The sequence below is a fragment of the Haliotis rufescens genome, unplaced genomic scaffold (assembly GCF_023055435.1).
Source record: "Haliotis rufescens isolate VD_foot unplaced genomic scaffold, xgHalRufe1.0.p SCAF_5, whole genome shotgun sequence".
In the NCBI taxonomy this organism is placed as follows: Eukaryota; Metazoa; Mollusca; class Gastropoda; order Lepetellida; family Haliotidae; genus Haliotis; species Haliotis rufescens.
The window spans coordinates 54,930,629-54,953,454 of NW_025964223.1; the positions used below are offsets into that span (position 1 = coordinate 54,930,629).

At 40.7% G+C, this 22,826-nt stretch overlaps 1 protein-coding gene across 3 annotated transcripts in view; it reads left to right on the forward strand.

Annotated features, from left to right (window-relative positions):
- LOC124125887 (four-jointed box protein 1-like) overlaps positions 1 to 7,374 on the forward strand; it is a 52,963-nt gene extending 45,589 nt beyond the window's left edge. For all 3 annotated transcript variants that reach the window (XM_046489275.2, XM_046489290.2, XM_046489296.2), the window contains one exon: positions 3,663 to 7,374. In XM_046489275.2, the coding sequence (XP_046345231.1) occupies positions 4,417 to 5,937 (1,521 nt within the window). In that variant the 5' untranslated portion in view covers positions 3,663 to 4,416 and the 3' untranslated portion in view covers positions 5,938 to 7,374. The remainder of the gene's footprint in view (positions 1 to 3,662) is intronic.
- Positions 7,375 to 22,826: the final 15,452 nt, after the last annotated feature.

The window sequence follows — 22,826 nt, forward strand, 5'->3', positions numbered from 1 at the left end:
GTTTTAACCGTAGTCTACTGTATTACCATACGAGTTTTATCACATATATCTTCTTCTGCCCGTACATATTTTAGTTGGTTTACGGTTCCCCCATCGAATAGTGGGGGGTGAGTTGAGGGGTATATCTTTTAAGGTTGTGAAAGTTTTTTAGGCCACCGACTTAATATTTGAACACTGTCTTAAGTGCAGTTCTAATACTTGAAAATAGGGAAAGCGCAGGTATTAAACACTCTGGTATCGAATTTATTTTTTATTTCCACCTACTGAGCTGATTTATCACAAAGCCCCTAAAATGTCCTTTTTGTTGCGACCTGCCGACCAAATTATTCAGTAATAAAACCCGTAAAACAAATATATGGCCCTGCAGACTCGCTACCATACGAGGTCTTATCAAGTACTGAAATAAGCAGGCGTTTCTTTGGATTGGCTTTTAAATGTTTGCCTGTCACAATTCATAATGATCGTGTTGATATACGCGTCATCAACAGGTTGCTGAAAAACAATTTACATAATCAAGAAATCATAACTCCTCTTTTATCAACGACACTCATCAGTGTCAGTTTCTAGTTATTAAGTTAAGGTGTGTGCCGAACGGTACAAAAGGATTCCTGATTAGTTTTCGAAGCTCTCCTACTCAAGTTAGACACGTTTTTCCAATGTAACCTTTACTGCATAATGAGTTGTATTCTAGAAAACATAAACGATAATCATCTCCATTCTCATGGGGGCTCACGACAGGCAGAGTTGTCATAGGCTAATACTATGAGGTGCTATTTTTGGTGCAATATTCCTTGATTTAAGGGTTTGTCCGCTGGCAACTCGACAACAACCTGTAAAAAGTATCAAATTAATTTTCTCAGCTCTATAACGTGTGCTATTTCATCCCCAACTGCCACAAGAGAGATTTTAAGCTTAGCGTCGACTGGCGAGATGTGTTAATTATCTGGAAGTGTTTTCATAAGCCCAAAAAATCCAATCTCGTTTTCTTTTTTCGTAAGATCTACTTTAATGTGAATGTGCTAAAAAATGAAAGATATATTAATCTGATAAGCAAAACAGATGTTATCATCGTGCAGGTCTCATATCAACCAGATGCACGAGGGGCTGACTGATGCGAGCCACATGACTCTCACGTATTCGTCAGAGACACAGTCAACAATATCCAACATGGCATAAAAAGTATCAAACATTGCTTGCCAAACATGTTTATGTTGTTAATTTCAACTTTTTTCTTGAGGACGAAACGCGACTTTGTTTCCCCTTTCACAGAAGCGAGACGTTTGGAACGCCGAGTTAAAAAAATTGAATTAATTAGCATCGGTTCAAATATCACACGCTGCTCGATGCTGCAGAAAGGGAAGCGTGCTGTCAATCGTTTATTACAATAACAAGATGGGGCCTTCCAACCGCAATATTGCTTGCTTGTTTTTGGCTGTCAAATATCACACACTTTATAACAGTGGAGAAGTGCATTGGCAACTTGATGCATTGTCGCGTTAACATCGCGTTGAGAAATTGAATTTATGCGTTTAAAGCCTTGGTTAAAGGTTTTTAACTTGGATACGACTTTCGACATTTTTCTGTGTTTCCGCGTCATATATACCATGTGTATATAATAATATATACTCTACATACGGCAACTGTTAGTATTGTGCGATTTTGTGGAACAAGACGTCAAACCAAGATCTGTTTATGAACGTCGTTTTTCGTATATGATATAACGGTACAAACGGTTTTATGTAGACTTACGTTAAGTCACAAACAGAAATATAAGATATATATACAAAATAAGAAGAATAAAATCTAAATGGAGCCCAGAACAATCCTTAATTTCAGGGCTGAGATGACGCAATCTAGACTTGCCAAATCATTCTAGGCTAGAGTTGGACTCCTTTTTAATAAAATCCCCGAGGGTCTGGGAGACAGACTAGGTTTAATGTTTTACTGCTTGTAACGGGCCCCGTCACATTTCAAACGTCTCAAATTGTACATTAAACATATTCTCCATACACTTACTGTTTACTTTCAAGAATGAAAAGAATGAAAATTTAGTGTCAGATTAAATATTGAACTGTCGTGTGTCAGGTCACAGGTCGTTCTGTCCCCATGTCATAGGTCATATCCTGACATCTATCAACAGTCATTAGCGACCTTTCTTACCCTTGTGTACAAACACACACATCGAAATAGCAATTAGTGACCACTGTTTGTTTAACTGACCTACGGCTGTCGCTGGCCACTGGCCATGCCATGGCTAAGTCAGCAAAATCCGGCCGGTCGACTCAGTAAACTAAACTGTTACAAATCACACTTGTACAATAGGTTTAAGGTCAGGGGCAACAAGCTTTAATTTGCTCCGCATTGTTCAATGTTTGTTCAGTCTATGTCATAACCGAATGCAGGGTTTAAGGTTGACTTAGTGACAGTATAAACAATTGGCTAATTGGAGTAGGCACAATGAAATCACTGTGATCAGATCCGTAAGGATGCTAGATTATAATCCGACTACTGTGATTATAATCTTTTAACTTGTGTTGACACGGATTTATTTTGAATCGGCTTGAAACAACATTACATGAAAATATTTGAACCTTTCAGATTCTGGAAATATCATATTTTCTTTTTTGTTAACATGTCTAATTCATTATGTAATAAGACTATTTCAAGGAAATATGCTATATGTTGCTGTGAGTTTTATTTAACTTTTATGCTTATGACGTGTTTTAGAACACTTAATCTACAGGTTTTTGATAACTGTATGTGTACAAAAACACAAATTTGAATTATTATAACTCATATCATCTCCACGAATGCCAATAAACTACTTATATTTCCCTGACCTATTTCATAGAGTATTTCTAGTATTATGATATTCCAATACTCATTTAAAAGAATGTATTAAACTGAACAGGTATTGTAGCGAACTTTAATCACAAACTCAAAAGCCTCTAAGATCATAAGATCCATCCAGTCAACGTTGTCTACCAATTATTTGTCGCCTCATTTTGTACTAAACCCGATTTCCTCCGCTGATCTTATCGTGTGGGGACGATATACTCGACCACTGATAATAATCTAGCCACCCCACGCTCTAAATCTCTTCTGACTGAACTTAGGTATTCGTCCCAGACGACAGACAATACGTCAGGCCGAGAAGATTTCCAAATTAGGGCGTATTCATTCAATCTTTGCCAGAGATGATGTCGCCTGTCGCTGTATGGGGCAGTCGCTACCTGCGGGGATAAAACAAGAGCTATATTTTGCTTTTAAACATGTAGGTTGTCTATGATACTTTTAACATGCTACAGGTGGGAGACGAAATTGACGCCGGTAGCCGTGGTATAGTTACTCTAAGCAAAGAAGGCGGGGAGATGACGGTTGAATTGCAATTAATGTGTCCGTTCTAGCGTGGTCGGGCGGTACGAACGAATAGCAGTCGTTCGTTGGTTGAAGCGACGGTGTAATTGACAGTTGGTGCGCATGCGTGGTAGGGATTTTCACACGGAGGGGAGTAGTGTCAACACTCGGGGAGGCTTTTGTAGCAGACGCTCATTGAAAGCAAACTGCGTCATGGGGTAGAGAAGCTGTGGCGAGCTCGATAACAAATGACATTCACACGTTCACAGTGGGACTGACTTTGTTTTTCTAATGTATCTTTTCAGATAACGGATTGGAAGAAGATGATGGGAGTATATATGGAGTAAGGAATGTTGCAAGTCAGTGAGTGAACAGACGCTGATCAGGTGAATCGCGACATCTACCTGGAGCAGACGACAGTGAGAGTCCACCACACCGGTCAGCGTGTTGTGTAGTGGACAGTGTGTTGGAGTATCGGGATGTTGTGATCACGGCTTGGGTGTGAGTTGCGACTTCGCTGAGTGAACAGATCTCCTGCTGACAAGCCCAGCGATAACAATACAGCAAATTAGTTCAAACTGTCGAACGTGGATAAGGATGTGATAAACTGTCAACCTTTGTCACTGAGTGGACCAAATCAGACCTGGACACTGATATAAACCATCCCGCCTAGATGCCTTCATACATCAGTGTTGTACTTTGAGACGCACGTGAACAGTCGAGCAGACGACACTTCAACTGTCAAAGATAACAGTGAGTTTATTGAGTATTTATATCAATTTGTCAGTGAATTTACCCCACACAAGATCACGCGCTGATACAGAACAGGGAAGCAGACGACAGTTGATTTCCGCAACAGACGAGATTGGAATAGCCTGACAACGTCCTTCGTTATGATGGAGTCTCAGTGACAGTTACGTGATGGAGTGTGCTTGTACCGGACAAAATTCCTAAAATCGTATTCGAGTGAAAGAGGAGTGTTTCGCATCCTTGTGATCTGAACTAACTGTCATTTGCGGAATCTCGAGTTCCGCTCTCTACTTTGTGGTTTAGTGGATAATGAGGTTTGTGGTCATCGTCATGACAGGAATCGGATTCACCTTCGGCGTCATCATCGGCCTTTTCGTCCAGCTCCCGGTGGACACTCTACCTGCCGACAACAACTTCGTCGGTTCAAATGGTATCCTTCGACACCGGAGAAGCCTCCATGGACTCGAATCACCCCAAGGCCAATATACCGTGTCCAGTGATACCAACGCAGACAATGAGAGGACTTTATCGAAACCAATTCCCATCCGTTCGCCTGATCAGGAAATCGGACTGGGTAGCTTTGTGCACAATGCAAATAATATTGGAAGAAAAGACTCAGTTTTCTTTGATGTGAATGGAAAGCAACCAAGCAGAAATTCGGATCAGGTGCAATCGAACTTCGGGCAAAGTAAACAGGATAGCAATTCATTACATTCCGAGGGGGGAAGATCGCCTCGTGGAAGGGTGGATACGGACGCTTCCTTAGCCAAGAGTCAGGGGTCTGTGTCGCTAAGAGTGAAGGTCAAGTCGAATTCAAAAGTTGCAGCAGCTTCTGAGGACAATTCAAAAGCTAAGACCACGGGTGGGAGTGATCAAGTGCTAGGTTCAGCCCCGATGACATCAGGCATTCACTGGGCGCGAGATCTAGAGAGTCAGTGTCCAAAGGGATTTACCAAGACTGATACTGATGCATGGCGGATTAAGTCGACATCGGCTGCCATTGTCAAAATGGAGGAGGGTTGCGGACGTATGCAGAACCGCCTAGTGACGTTTGATGACGCTTCTAAAGCGTGTGTGAGATACAGACTCAACACTGACCAGATACAAGGAGAGATATACTCCTACTACCTTGCCAAGCTTCTAAATATGACCAACTTGCCCCCATCCTCCCTCCACAGAGTGGACAGAGTGAGTGACCAGTGGAAGGCCGTCCATCTGGACATTTCCGACTCTCAGTGGGCCGACGGCAAGGTGGTCATCCTCACCGAATGGGTTGACAATCTAAACCCCGCTTACATTCCCGAATCCCTCAAAGAGAATTCCAGGAAAGTTCATCCCACTGATGATATGTGGAGAGGTAAACCCATCAGCCATGTGTGTGATTTAATGCAGTGGTCAGATTTGATTGTGTTTGACTATCTGACCGCTAATCTTGACCGTATGGTCAACAATATGTTCAATCGCCAGTGGAATGAGCAGATGATGAACAATCCCGCTCACAACCTGGAAAGGGCTCCGTCCGGAAACCTTCTCTTCCTGGACAACGAGTCCGGACTTTTCCATGGATACCGTTTACTGGACAAATACACGGGGTACCACTCCGCACTGTTGAAATCTTTATGTGTGTATAAACAAAGTACTGCGGAGGCGGTGAAAAAGTTATATAAAAATGACAATATAGGACAGGAGCTCCATAGACTCTTCTCAGAAGAGGAGACATTGCATTCGTCCTTACCGTATATCCCACAGAAAAATATCAAAATATTGAAAGAACGTTTAAAAGACGTTTACAACCAAATTAGTCAATGCGAGCTGCAATATGGCAGCTAACCATTGTGATAATTATGTTTAGCCTCTCATACACGACTGGGGGTACACAAAATACGAATCCCTGTTAGTTTGCTAAAATACTGATAGTATTAACACTATAAGGGACTAAAGTATGCCAGTATTAACCTTCTTTGCGTGTTGGAAAACAGTTCTATCCTCTTAAAATGAAAGTGCAACTTAAGTGAAGTACGTGCTATATAGTTTAAGTGCTATAGTAGCCCCAGTCGTGTGTGGGGGTCAATGTTATGATGACGACCCTACTGTCAGCCGGGGGTGAGGCGACAGGGTGAGGCAAGGTAGGAAGTTTAAACCTGGAGGTGAGGCGAACACAATTGATAAACATGACTGAAAAAATGTTTTACAAAAATTGGACAATATTTCGTATTCTCATTGTTTTGTGTATAAATCAACGCTTCGATACGAAACAACATCACAAATGTATGTATATATCAAGCATTTTATTATTGACTGAAATTTCAAATATTTAATCGGGTAAGAGATATCTAGCATTCTAGAGATACGGTATCTCTAGCGTGTATCAGCGAGATACTAGATATAGGTGATTCATATAGCCGTCCCTTGTGGCTATCAGCATGTTTTGTCTCATCTTCAGGTTATAAGCTAGACGGTAACGGGGATACAAGGCCTGTTGTGATGATAACAAGTGATATCAAATTTTAGCAGAGTGCAGTGATATCCCAGTTACAGTCCTACTGTAACTGCAACATGTTTAACTAAATACTCACTCGCCAGAGGCTCCAAGGTCGTTTTAACGACTAAAATATGTTCCGAAGTCTGTTTAGTCATATTAAAAACCTATTAACCTTTTTTTCTGACTTGAAGTCATATTGTATATTAATAACTTTCATTTAAACAACTCTAATTATGTTTAATAATCTTCGGATTTTCACAGATAAGATATATACGAATAGTGATTATATTTCAAATTCAAGTCATGTAAATTTAATGTTTCCAAATTTAGTACCCAAAATTTCAATGTTAATTTCATCACCTTATTTTGCTTTTTGAATATACGCTAACATTGAAAAATAATGTATTTCATTTGACTTGATTGTATATCATCGATGTCATGTTGAATCGTCACTAATTAATACAATTCTAATTGCATGCTAATTACGAATGGTCTCTAATTAGCCTTGTCTGGTCTCCTGTGCAGCATTAGCGCGCCACACCTGCTTGTTGTATGGGTCGTGATCCTTAAGTCTGTGATTGTACAAATACGGGAATTGCATTCCAAATGTCTCTTTCATTCCAGTCATTGTATATAGCATGTCATAATGTCTCCAAGAGAATTGTATATATGTATATCTTCATGGGTACTACGTACTTGATGACAATCAGATTTATGTGAAGAAAATTCCTTCACGCCTCCTGCAAATGATGAAAGTCATAAAATAAATTATTTTTAAATATTTACATCTTTGTTCGTGTCTTTTTCCTGCTGACGTTGATTGATTGTCATGCTTGATACGAAATCAAACTGCGAACCAGTAACAAGCTGCAATTTATCAAATGCATTAGTTTTTTACATCATTACTCTCTTAATCCATCATTATGTATCCAATTGGCAGTGAATCACACACGGTATGGTTTGTAGGTCACGGTGCTTTGTTTTACATCTGAAAACATCCACCATATTCTTATAAAACAGTCCTTGCCGTAAATGGCGACTATGCTTGTTGCAAGAGGCGACTAACGAATCGGGTGGTCAGACTCGCTGACTTGGTTGATGCATGTCATCGACCCCAATTGTGTGGATCGATGCTCATAATATCAAACACTGGATTGTCTGGTCCAGACTGGATTATTTACAGACCGCCCTCATATAGTTGGAATATTGCGGAGTGCGGCGACAAAAAAAACCCCAACAAATATTAAACAGTTCAGATAGATACCACACTTGCATATAACGAAACGTTGGATATGTCGAAGTCATGTGGGATTTCCAGAACGTGTAATTAAGCTACTGTACATGCGTGCAATTAAGCTACTGTTCACGAGGGAGGTGAATGTGGTGAAATCAACATTTGTGTTGCATAAATGGGGTGTAAGTATATACAGACTTTTTGTTGATGCATGTCATCATATCTCAAATGCGTAGATCGATGCTCATGAGGCCAATCACAGGGTCGTCTGGTCCAGACTCGATTATTTTTAAGCCACCGTCATATATCTGGACTATTGCTGAGTGCGGCGTTAAACAACACGCGATCAAATGCAGAAGAAGGAAGGATTTGTTTTTGTGTCACACACTGTATAATGTCAGTGATATTAGTAATATAGCAGCATAAAAAACTAGGCCCCGGGAAGCAGTACTCGAAACTACATTTTCGAAAATATTTGTAAAACTGCATTAAATAAATATCTTCAACTACATCACTATTAGCAGTAGCTTCGAACACAAACGAGCTCGTTGAGACTAGACATTATACACGTTTCAAGCTGGGAAGGCGCAGAATCGAATAATTCCACTGAAGGAAGCCCCACTCCCCCCATCCACTTACCCCCAGGTGTGTCGTGAAAGCAAGGTTGAACCCGTGCAGATATTTGAAAAGTAACAAACATTTGATAGCAGCGGTTAACCAGAAAGGCCGCATTCCTCCAACCCGAGAGGGAAGAAGGACGCTAAACGCTCTTAGATAACTCGAAAGAGGAATCTCCATGTAATTTGAACAGTGCGTACTTTCAAGATTTGTTGTTTCTAGATGACGTTTTAGTCTACCAGCTTGTTCTTGAAGCTGAAAAACACATTATCTTGAAATGTGATATGTTCGTTCTGTCGAATTAATTTTCATGAAACACCGGCAGAATAGATATGAAACATAGGAATTGAAATACCAGCACGTATGTGACACTTGAAACAGTTGAATTTCTTTTAATTTCTCCGATTCGTAATATTAAACGTTGGGAAAATATCAAAGTGAAAGTGACTAAAAATAAAGTTTGAAAAGCAGAAACTTTACAGTCTTTGATTAGATATTTAATTTGATATATTTAATTTTGTTTTACGTGGATAACCTTTGCAATTAACACAAGACGCACGATCAATACCTACACATGTGAACACGAGTGTAATATTTACCTAAATGGCTATTGTTCAATATGTCTTCAAATTTGCACGGCCTCGAACATGTACATTTCAGTCTGCAGATGTCTATTTCACTCCGGCTGGGAGATATTCTCGTTGACAGCTATGTCAAAACAAACACACTGGACCGAAATAAATACAGGTATGTTTCACTCGCATCACAGCCTACATGAAAACTTCGATTTTTCTAAATCTCAGCCTCATCCCAGTCGGATGTGTTAGGAGATGGTGTTACAGTCAACTCTGTGTTTGTCAATTGCACTTGGGTCGCTATTAAAACCCTGAAGATTTCAATCAATTATTCCGTGGAATATGATTATGTGACAAGTCATCTTATTCGTGCATGTACGTACGTCATGCAGTTCTATCGAGTTTATCCTATTGTTTGTATTGTTAGAATATTTAATTTTGAAAGCGTCGCTATATGGCTGAAATATTGCCGATGCGACGTTAATTTTTAACTCACTCACTCACTAATTTTGAAAGCAAGAGTGCCGAATAATCTGACAACCTACTCGGATAGCGTTATTTCTGTTAAGGACATATTTTGAGTTTGGAGGTGTCTTTCTCCAAATCAATAGTGTACAATGATTTGTTTGTTGTGTAACGAATTGTTTGATAGGGGTTACTTAGAAGATGACGGATGACAAAGTACACAGAATTTATGGATACCAACTTCTTTAATACCGTAAAGGCGACGTTTAGGTATAGATCCTTATACCGTTGTCAAGCAAGACTGAATGAGGAACATAGTACAGACCACATGAGGAAGGGGAGGTGGTTGCTGGTTAGAATGTGTTTCTTCTCCACTCGGGTAAGGCTGTTGATGGTGTTGATTGCCACGTCTCGATGTAGACGCCGGGTATGCCAGTCGGCATTATTCCAGCTATATAGTTGCGGCTTGTATATAATCGAGTATGGACGAGACTAGTGAATGATATTATGAACATACGTCTGGTACGGTGATACACACTCTGCCACTTCACCGAGTCTTTCCATCTAGGGGGCACGGGTGGTCCAGTCGTCTAAGGCGCCGCGATTCGCTGTGCAGAGTTGCGTCCCTTGGGCGCGCCAGAAACCTATGATTGTGGGTTCGAATCCCGGTTCGCCCCAATTATGTTTCTAGGTTTGTCAGCACCATACCCGTGCTCGTGGGTTTCACCGAATTGGTAAACGTCTGAGACCTGCATCACTTCGGGCTTTCCTCCCACATCAAGCTGACACGCCGTGATATAACTGGAATACTGTTAAAAGCGGCGTTAAACCCAACTCACTCACTCACTCACTTTCCATCCAATCTCTTCGGCCCCGAATAGCTGCAAGATTGCTGATATTCTTTGAGCAATAATCACTCACTCAATCACTCTTACAACAAGCACAGGCTACTCGGGATCTGCTCTAACACGACACCTTTACGTTTGTTTATTTGTTTGTTTGCTTGTTGTTTAACATGGCTCTCAGCAATATTCCAGCTGTATGGAGGCAGTCTGTAAATAAACGAGTCTGGACCAGTCAACCGGTGATTGATATTATGAGCACCGAGCCACGACATTTGGCGACTATGCTTGTCATAAGAGGCGACCAATGGGATCAGGTGGTAAGGCTCGCTGACTTAGTTGATGCGTGTCATCGAATCCCAATTGCGTAGATCGATTGTCGAATCCGAATTGCGTAGATCGATTGTCTGGGTCTTATTTGTTACGAGCGAACTCACCATTAATGCCACAATTAACCCGCTAGGGGTGAGGTGAAATGGGGTTTAACGTCGGGTTCAAGATTATTGCACTTATATAGCAACGTGTGTGTGTGTGTGTGTGTGTGTGTGTGTGTGTGTGAGAGAGAGAGAGAGAGAGAGAGAGGGGGGGGGGGGGAGAGAGATGCACGTCTCTTCGCTTTGATCGCTTTATGGGGGACATGTTGATATAAGGTTTTATCTGTGCCATACAGTTCACAATTTACAATTTTCTGAAAAGTGGTACCATACAAATGTGGATTACGACTAAATATAATCATTGGTTAACAGGATATAATTTGAAACCACATGACTTAGTTTTGAATATCAGCTTTACCACCAAGCGCCTGTTTCGCAAGGGGGCGACAACCTAGCTCTATTTGACATTTTCGTCACTGCTGGATTTCAGATACCAACATCATGTCAACCTCAGCAAGATTGATTCATTCTTATCTCATTCCAAAATGTCTCCCCATTGTCTACCTATTGTCTGTGACAATATCCTTGAACATGAAATACATAGTAGCCTTATATTCCTAGAGATAAATGGTGCACAGGGCTATCATAACTGTCACGTCTATCAAGTACGCGAACAAGCCTAATGACAGACAGCCTCGTTGTCAAATCTACCCCCTACGCTGTTCTGTCAAATATATCCTGGCAAAATCCTCCGTTATCTACGAGTGCTCTAATGTTGTCTTTGCCTCTGACATCACACGGCGGGACATAGCACGAGCTTCCCAAGTTACCCGCGTGAAAGGTCGGGTCACGTGGATGACGCTGCTTGGAGTTTTGGTGATGCATGTGGAATCACTATTGCTATGTGTTCTGTAAACTCCATGCAACTGTACACTGTTTTCTTTGCATCTGATTTCGGCGGGATACCACATTATCGCGCAATGCTGCGAACGACACCGACTTGTTATCATTGTTAGAATAGAGTTTAGAAACGCTGCAAGGAGCTTGAGCATTGCACGTGAATCACCGTGCGATGTGCGCCCGTGAATTCCGTGCAGTCTCAACCGATGACAACTATCATGGTTTCTTCACGTTGAGTTATTTCAACGTGGTTGTCAATTTCACAATTTGATTGATGGGTCAATTTGATACAAACGCGTTTCAATCTATTTCAAAACCGTTTCCTTAAACGTATTCATCATCGAGAAATGACGCTGTGTCACTGGAATAACAATCACGTTTTCCACTTGACGTACCACACACTCTGGGGGTAATTCCAAATATCCAGTCTTTTGTCTTTGAAAATATTGTCAGTTAGCCAAGAGACGGAGATCTAAATTGATATGAATGGCTCAATCGACGCGCCATAGCCTGATATGGCTATCGAAATATACCGAGTGATGATTGATGCATGGTTTCATTAAAATGTGTGCATTTGTGAAGTAATGATATCGATGAACAGAGCGCTACATTGATTTATTGTCAAATAAGATCCTACCTCGAAAGCACGTTCTTATATATGTCCAAAACAGGAAATATTTATTTTCATTTGACATATTTAATACAGGACAACGACTACGGAGGTAAATAGGACCTACGATAACTGAGCCATTTGTTTATCCATAAAGAAAAATAAACCCACAAAAAAACACAATCGTACCACGTACATATACAAGATACACCCCGTTGGTTTATACTTAAATAAATCTCTAATGTGTAATTGCAGTCACACCCGAGCAAGCCGCACCGACTGAACCCAGTTTTGCCTACAATAGACGTGATATTGACATTCCCAACACTGACATGTAATTGACAGCTATGTACATCTCATAACGTGTTTATATCACCTGATTCAGGCGGTGGCTGGGATTCATCCTGTTCTCAGGCCTATGAACCTTAACACCTGTTTCGAAGGACCAGGAGATGGGGGGATGGGAGGGGGGATATTTACACCTGTAAGTGTAGGATAATTATAGGTATTCGTACTGCGGAATCTGATGATGCATGGATAAAGCGTGAGTGTGTTTAAACTTTCGGATGATTACACAACCCCGTGATGTGCTGTGTGACAGATGGAGGTGCATATATGTCTGTCACAGTATGGTGCAATATCTAATTCGCTGTCACTGTGCGAGGTTCACCGATTTCACTATCTCACAGTTCACGCATTACGACTGCTATTCTGAAGTATTAAGGGATGTTGACACTTATCAGAATGTATATTATTTGCTGAGAAATGCAAGTATATTTAGTGTGTAAGAACATATGGTTGCATGCCTTATGACATCTGACTGCACGAACCTCAATACATCTAGGATATAGACCGCCAGGTAAAGAAAGTACACACTTGATTTAACCGAAACATTACAAATTTTATGAAAACGATACTAGTCTAAAAACACTCGCCGAAACACTGCAAACTTAAAGTCCAAAACACAACTATGATACCCGCACGAAATACATCATCTTCCCGAGGCAAGGGAGTTAACTGACTTTAAAAGTCCAGTTTCCACCCTTGCCAAACTAGGCTGGAATTCCTGGGCTCGAACGTAGTGCCACCAGTGTTTATTACGAGTTATGTCCCTTCTAAGCGTCTCCTATAGACCAATCAGATTCCACTTCTCGTATCGCTTGCATCTGTTTCAAACGAAATGGCGGCGCCCACTCAAGACGATATGATCGATAATCAAGATATATATTGTGATAAAACGGGTCTTACATCGCGAAGTGCATCAAATCACGTGAGCACCCTTGATTAAAAGCATGAACAGATTTGGAAAATATCTGTTGACAACGAGTTTGCGGTGCACAAGCTTTGCAAATCCTGCAATCGACCGAAATCTGCACGACAGTTTACGAACCGGTTTTCGATTTCGGTGCTCGATTTTGATTGGACTATGAATAGACTCGTTAGTCCAGCCAAAATGTAACTCCATAATACCAGCCTAGTTCGGCAAGGGTGGAAACTGGACTGTTATAGTCAGTTAACTCTCTTGCCTCGGGAAGATGGAAATACATCACCATCGAATAACTATTTTCTTGTACGTTTCATTTTTAGCCACCATCAAACATGGAGTACACTTTCTTTCGCCCGGCACTTTAGACACATGTACATAGCTAGTACAAGACATACAAATTTGATGTTCGTTATCGGAAATTGTCAGTTGGAGACAGAATTGAAATGTTTCTTATTGATGGCTAATGGTGGCCTAGAGATTAAAGCGTTCGCCCATCACGCCGAAGGGACGGGTTCGATTCCCTATACATGGGTAGAATGTGTGAAGCCCGTTTTCTGGTGTCCTCCGCTAAGTGGAAGTTTACTTATTTCTGTCTCACTTGTTTTACATGGACATACAGTGTATGCATACCCATTATGTAACTTATAAAACAACCATTCGCTCAGCGATTTACGAGAGACAATCATTGTAAAATACAAAATGTGCTAAAATGTGCACATATACAGCTGTAAAAGCAAGCAAAGTTAAACAGTATTAAAGGCCTCTGCGTTTAGTTAAAATATCATGGCAGGTCTAGCAGTGTGAAAGATAAGATCAGGGTGTGCTAAAATACGATTAGATATTACTGTTTGTTAAAATGTCAAAATCTGGCCACATTTCCCGGATAGCCTTGATGAGACCCCTGCGCTGATCTGTATAAAGTGATGTTGCTGGAATAGTGTTAAAGGCGGCGTAGAAACATACTTCGTCACATTTTATATAAAGGTCTATATTTTTATTTTTTTTCACAAAGTGAGTGAGTGACTGCTGTTTTATAATGCAATCAGCAACATTCTAGCTATATCAGCTATGCATATTATCCAGTCTGATCCAGGCAGACATGTGGTTGACAGCATGAGCAACGATCCACGCCTTAGGGTCACATTGCTTAACAGACACACATTTCGTTATAAAGGCCTCTTACGGACAACCAGGGAGTTATTGGTCAAATCCATGCTTGTCTTAAGATTTGCCACACTCAGCAATATTCCAGCTATATGACGGTGGTCTGTAAATAATCGAGTCTGGACCAGACAATCCAGTGATTGATATCATGGTCATCGATCCACGCAATTGAGATACGATGACTTTCATCAACCAAGTATGCGAGCCTGACCACCCGATACCATTAGTCTCCTCTTACGACAAGCATTGTCGCCTTTTACGGTAAACATGGGTTGCTGAATACCTATTCTACCCCGGATCTTCACGGGTAGCTTGTCGTAAGATACGACTAACGTGATCGGGTGGTCAGACTCGCTGATTTGGTTGATGCATGTCATTGTATTCCATTTGCGTAGATCGATGCTCATGACGTCAATCACTGGATTCTCTGTTTGTTTACAGACCGCCGTCATATAGCTGGAATATTGCTGAGTGCGGCTTTAAACAACAAACAAACAAAAGACTTGAAACATACATGATCTCAAAAATAGGGCCTTGGATAAGTGCAAATTCCGATGACAGGCGTTAGCTAGGTTTAAACATTCTTATGGACAGTTAATGGGAGAAATGTTCAAATCATTTACGATTATTGCGAATATATGTACAACGCATTTACGCCTATCGCGAATATACACCGCAGACCATGGGGACAACCCCCGTCAAGTTATGTTGTACACATACCCTGTCATTATGTTTATGGGACGGATGTCTGTTGTACAATGCAGTCATTGTTTGACTGACTTCACGGTCATATTTGTGTGTTCTATTAAACTACAGAACTAAGATAAAGTCAACCGTTCATTATGTCCATCGGACACAGAGCACAACGATGACATACACAGGCGCTAGGATAGAGGTTCCAGTCAGTATATGATAATAACATGGTTGCGAAACATACAAAATGGTTGTGAAACATACAACATGGCTGTGAAACTTATAACGTGCACGTGTTTGTGAAACATATAACGTGCTTGGGAAACATATACAGTGCTTGTGAAACATAACGTGGATGTGAAACATATAACGTGGTTGTGAAACATATAACGTGGTTGTGAAACATATAACGTGCTTGGGAAACATATAACGTGCTTGGGAAACATATAACGTTGTTTGTGAAACATATAACGTGGTCGTGAAACATAACGTGGTTGTGAAACATATAACGTGCTTGTGAAACATATAACGTGCTTGTGAAACATATAACGTGCTTGTGAAACAAAACGTGCTTGTGAAACATAACGTGGGTGTGAAACATATAACGTGGTTGTGAAACATATAACGTGCTTGGGAAACATATAACGTGCTTGGGAAACATATAACGTTGTTTGTGAAACATATAACGTGGTCGTGAAACATAACGTGGTTGTGAAACATATAACGTGCTTGTTAAACATATAACGTGCTTGTGAAACATAACGTGCTTGTGAAACATAACGTGGGTGTGAAACATATAACGTGGTTGCGAAACATATAACGTGGTCGTGAAACAACGTGGTTGTGATCCATATAAAGTGCTTGTGAAACATATAACGTGCTTGTGAAACATAACGTGCTTGTGAAACATAACGTGGGTGTGAAACATATAACGTGGTTGCGAAACATATAACGTGGTCGTGAAACATATAACGTGCTTGTGAAACATATAACGTCCTTGTGAAACATATAACGTGCTTGTGAAACATAACGTGCTTGTGAAACATAACGTGGATGTGAAACATATACCGTGGTTGCGAAACATATACCGTAGTTGCGAAACATACAGTCTACAGTATATATAAGCCTACTAATAGGACCATCGTTTAGTCACAATGTAGGAATAATGTTTTATCGTCGTACGCTCATGTTATCAAGTACTTGGTTTCTATGACAACTCGATTGTTTGCAGGACGCCTTATCATGCTGAAATATTACAGCATGTGCCGTAAAACAACATTGACCCGACATCGCCTTTTGTTCTAAAGGAGCTTATTGTATAGTGTTGTTGGCCGGTAGGTCTGTGGTTCGATCCTCTGGGCACGTCATACAAAAGGACGCTAAGATGGTACTTGTTGTTACCTTGGTTGCTATACGTCATCCCTTTTCGAAAATTAAACTTACATGTAACAATGTAACATCTGCGGGAGCATATTTCCGTTGATATTCGAAGAATTCCAACTTCAGCGTATTAATTTGTCAGAGATATCAAGTTCACAAATTAATCAATTGAACCTTCACACACCTGGACATATCGTTATAGTGTTTATGGAAATGTATGTGTTTTTCTATCGAGATGAAACATGCTGGGAAGATCGGGTTTCTGAAATGTGACCCCAGAGGTGGACATCGTATGATCTGTATGTATAATTTATACTGGCAACATGTTCTAGAAATAATTACTATTTGTTTTATGGCGACTGTTGCATGTAACTTGACACCCGCTTCATACCGTTCAGGGGATTTATGTGTTATCCGTATGTACACTACTGCTCAATACAAATATATATAGCACTATTCCAGCAATATCAGCAGGGGAACAGAAACGGGCTTTACATATGGTACGCAGATGGGGAATCGAACCAGGGCCTTTCGGTGTGACGAGCAAACGCTTTAACCCCTGGGCTACCCCACCGCACCCTAGCTGTGTTATTGTATGTCTCCTACTTCTACAAAAGTAAATGCCCAATAGACCCGTGAAGATTCCGGGGTAGAATAGGTCTTCAGCAACCCATGCTTGTCGTAAAAGGTGACTATGCTTGTCGTAAAAGGCGACTAACGGGATCGGGTGGTCAGGCTCGCTGACTTGGTTGATGAAAGTCATCGTATCTCATTTGCGTGGATCGATGCTCATGATATCAATCACTGGACTGTCTGGTCCAGACTCGATTAATTACAGACCGCCGTCATATAGCTGGAATATTGCTGAGTGCGGCGTTAAACAACCATCCAACTAACCAACCAAATGCCTAATATTGTTAAATTAGCCATCCCTAGATCCCGAACGGTGCCCGGGTGAGGTTTGTTTTGAACGTTATTGGACATATTCAGTCTTCCCCAAATTCACAGAATCTATGGGGCGGTCGGGTAGCCTAGTGGTTAAAGCGTTAAAGACCTGGGTTCGAATCCCGACATGGGTACAATGTGTGAAGCCCATTTCTGGTGTCCCCCGCCGTGATATTGTTGGAATATTGCTAAAAGCGGCGTAAAACCATACTCACCCACTCACAGAATCTGTAAAACAATGAAAGCATTTATTAACATTGAATGAATATTACTTATGATGTCTATATGGTCAATATTTAAGACACAACTTATTAAATGGGTTCCCTTCCTCCCTCCCTCCCTCCCTCCCTCCCTCCCTCACTCACACACTCACTCACTCACCAACTAACGCCTTTTCTCACCAAATTCCCAATCTTCTTTGGCTTCAGTAATGTTCTCATATGTATTTGGTATTAAATTCTCAAATCAGGTCAACCTCAAAGAATGTGCCAAGAAAGTATCAACAAATATTGACATACATTCATACACAGCGGCATGAGGAAAATGTGTATAAGTTGGTGTTAATTTCAGATAATAAATTTGTTATGTATTATTTTATCTTATAAATCTGTAATCAAACCTTTCCGCACCCCAGTTACCATGTGAAGTTTGCCCTTGTTAGAGTCAAGTAGATTATCATACTGAAAATGCAAGCGAAATCCGACCCTTCTCTTCATCTCGTCTCCAACATATTAATAACTTCTCGTGCACGCGCATATTTGATAGTTAATTACGGAATAACATTCTCTCCGTGGGAGCAGCATAATGAGTCACGTGACATGTAGATTTCACGATCGGACCTAGTGATCACATAATTAGAGTGAAATTAACATCCTTTGGTTTGATTAACCGACACGTGTACCCAGTTTGTACCGAACTTTCTTCGTGAGATTTTTGACAGTGAAAAACTATTAAAGGTTGTTGGAGAAAATATTTATTCTGTGCCTCAATCTTTATTTTCTGTAAACAACATACAATGGCACAACTGTTTATATAAATACAGACACACACACACACACACACACACACACACACACACACACACACACACTAAACTATTCTAAACAAGCAGGGTTATTTCGAAAGTGAATGCTGGTTTATAGAGCGTTGTTTATTACGATTAGGGTATCCGGAGACTAAATAGGTAACTTCAATGTTTGAAAATGTTTCAATTGTTACAGCGATATACTCAAACATACTGTAAATAAAAGCGACAGAAAACATTTCCATCATCATAAGGAATATCTTCAAAAAGCAGAGTCCATTGTAAGATTCCGACTATATCACCACCATGTGATTATGAATCACTATCAAATAGTAATGATACCAGGTGTTCGCAAAATGTGTGAGCGTATCCTGACCCACTGGTGGCACCGTCACAAACACACGCAAAGGCAAGTCACTTGTACATCTAAAAAAACACGGGAACATATGCTACAAGTCAAAATAGGGGATTGCATCGTTATCATTGTTGTCACTGATGCGTCAAATTTTCGTCACTGATGCGTAACACAGAGACCAGTAGCAACAAATACTCCTTATTATTTAACCCATGACACCGACTTCTTGAACATTCCAGCCTGTAAACATGGCAGAGGGATCCGTCCCACAGTTAACCTCTTCAGTGTGAGGAGAAGTGTTGCGATGTCACCTGTCATCGCGTTTCGTCGTCACGTCATCATAAAGTCATCAGCCAATGAATGATTGATGTGAGATTTATTGCCTTAATCCGCATCCCAAACAATACATCATTCTCTTCAGCTCATGCCAGTCTCGGTCTCATCGATCTAAACACCACGTGACTGCCATCCATCACACGGCTGTCAATCAAGTGCCACTTCAAAGGCTGTTATATCATACGAATGATAGTAAATGATGCAGAGCTTTGTAATAATAAGCAAGTTAAATGACTGAAAAAGAATTAACCCCTTAAAATCTACTATTCATCAATATTGCTCATTAGATCAAATATATTTATATTTCAAAAAGAATCCTTCGACTTTAAGGGTTATATAATATGTTGAACTTATTGATATTTAATAAATGATGACATCATTCTCGATAAGCTGTCATTGAAATAGACATCCATTATCGCAGAAATAGCAGCCAGTGTGTCCACAATGTTCTACATAACAATCAGTTATTTTTTTAAAATGACAGTTTGACAGCATGGCATCAGTTATGTGTAGTTATTTACTTGTCAATATCATGCTGATTTCTCTACAGTATATGTATATAATTGAATATACGGCCGTAGCAGCTATTCAATCTTGTTCCCAGCAAATAGAAACCATATGTGAGGAATTGGTAATTTTGGCTTCCAGTAAAAACTGACAGCCTCACGCCTACTCACGGTTGAACATGTGACGAACATACACTCAAATATTGCTGATGTACGTTACCGACTGAAGGCCGTGTGTTTTGATGGTGTGGTAATACAATCACATGTCTGTTGCTGCTGCTGCTGCGTCGCTGACAACATCGTGTTGAATTATGTCACATTATCTTCAATAAAACAGTGCCACGAATCTACACCCTCAACAGCCAGCCAACTAAATATAAATTTCGTTTAAACGTTGTATGACTTTTGTTTGTTTGTTTGTTTGTTTGTTGTTTAACGCTGCACTCAACAATATTCCAGCAATTTGACGGCGGTCTGTAATTCATCGAGTCTTGACCAGACAATCCAGTGATTGACTTCATGAACATCGATCATCGATCATCAATCAAGTCAGCGAGCCTGACCACCCGTTAGTCGCCTCTAACTAGAAGCATAGTCGCCTTTTACGGCAAGCATCTTCATGGGTCAAGCGTTGTATGGTACTAACCCGATATTGAAGTCGAGAACAAGAAATCGAACCCAGTACTTGGTGTGTAAGGAATGATCGAAATATCGATGTTTTGCATTTGGTCTTAGTCCGATGGTGTAACTTTGATGACAAGTTCACACATTGGACCCTTGTTGGAATCGAACCCGGGCCTTCGGCGAGACGAACGAACGCAATAACCACTGGGCTACCCCACCTCTCCATATTGGGGAAAGGTGATCTCACTCACCATGCTGACGCTACACAATTACAACAGTGTTATACATATTTCAATAGAATCGCAATGTTGTCCTTATTACGATCATCGGATCCCTAATCCCTACTCGTCAACACTGAGTTTCGACCGCCTCCGTGGTCTAGTGGTAGACCGTCCGCCCGGAGAGCGGAAGGTCCGGGGTTCGATCCCCGACCGCGTCATTCCAAAAGACGTTAAAAGATGGTACTTGTTGTTACCCTGTCTGGCGCTCGGCATTAAAGGGCTAAAACAAGGACTGGTTGGCTCGGAGTCAGTATACTGTGTCTGAGTGGGGTATTCATGTTAAACTGCGGCATGGTGTCTCAGTGAGCTAGCACTATAAATCGGCATCAGTCCGGACTAGTACAAGCAGCCACACACATACATACACGTGCATGCACGTCGCTATATAAGTGCAATAATCTTGGACGCGACGTTAAACCCCATTTCACCACTGAGTTTAGTGTTCCGGTGCATTGTCGTGTCGAATTAATTGATTGAGTTGTCTTCGAGGTCGAAATATCCGGAGTCGAAGTTAGATCAAGCGTAGCATCACTGAAACATTGACGTGAATTTACAATCAGAACAACCAGCCAGCTTCATGAAAGTTATTCTTGTAAGTATGTCAAAGAGGAACTGAAACTCAAAGCAGTATACACTGCCGGACAAAAGAAAGTAAACACCCATTTTTATGGTGGCTAAAACTAAAACAAACAAGAAATGGTTATTCGATGGTGATGTATTTGATACGGGTAACATAGTTGTGTTTCGGACCCTAAGTTTGCAGAGTTTCGGCGACTAGTAACGTTTTTAATAACGTTTGAAATTATTTTGTCAAATCCAATTTTCAAATGGATACTTGCTGTTGCCCAGCTGTTTAGTACACACTGAAATAGAACATCTAGCCTCCAAAATGCAAATAGTTTGGGATTTATTTAGGTTAAATTGTCTTTTAATATGAAACAGAAAGGAGCCCTGAGAATCTATTCATCAACTGAAGAAACCTAGACTTGCCAAAGAGGATCTGTATGGTGTGGTTTCAGGGCCCTTATGAGAATCAAAATCTGGAAAATAATTTTAAACCCTAATCCCCTCACAGGCAAGTCTTTGAGGAGTGTTAAGTAATTGCTCAAATTCAGCTGTGACAACAAAATCTTAATATCCGGCAGATCCCATAACGTAGTGGTGTTGTTCTGTCAACCATCTCCATAAAGTCATACAAACTCATATCCCAACAGCTATTTCTGTTCGCATGAGTGTCACTATGAAATACTGACAGATGGAACATGTCTGAGCTGTTATGTAAGCAGCAGTCATTACACACGAGCCTCAGACGAACAAACCTAATCACGATCCCAGATGAAACGTTACGTCAAATCTACACCATATGATGGCAAGAGTCTTGTCAGCTAAATGTTGAACATCCTTTTCCCGCGGAGGGGGCCGAGAGTGACCTTCAACCAACATTGTGACCTTTGCGATGATGTGTAGCGTATTCAGATCGTCCCCTAGCGCTCGCACGTAAATACCGTGAAACATGGAGTCGCGTTGTTTCACGTGTTTTTAGTCAAGGAATTTTGCCACTCAATTCTGCACATCCTCTGCAAGGCAATTACTTACCCTCTAAACCAGGCATTTCTTATGTGGAGGCCGACTATTGACGATTATGACAGTGCAGTGGAGTAGATGTTGTTCATGATGTCGTTGTTGTGGTTATAGGCCATTGCTGTAATGCTGAGAGATTTCGGATAGGTTTACACCAGAACCTACATGTGTTAATTTCTTGTGATATATACACGTGTTCATTTCATGCGATATATGCACGTGTCGATTTCGATTGACATACATGAATGTACAAATGGAAACCTCTTGTGTTCATTTCATTGAAATATATCAGTGTTACTAGTTTTAGATAAATTCACTTGTCGACTTCTGAATTATACCAGTGTCGATTTCACATGAAATATACGAGTGTTGTTTCTATACAAACATATATCAATTTCGTAAGAAATAATCAAAGCTGTATCGTGCCCATCATATAAAAGGGTTAGCCGACTTCAAACACTGT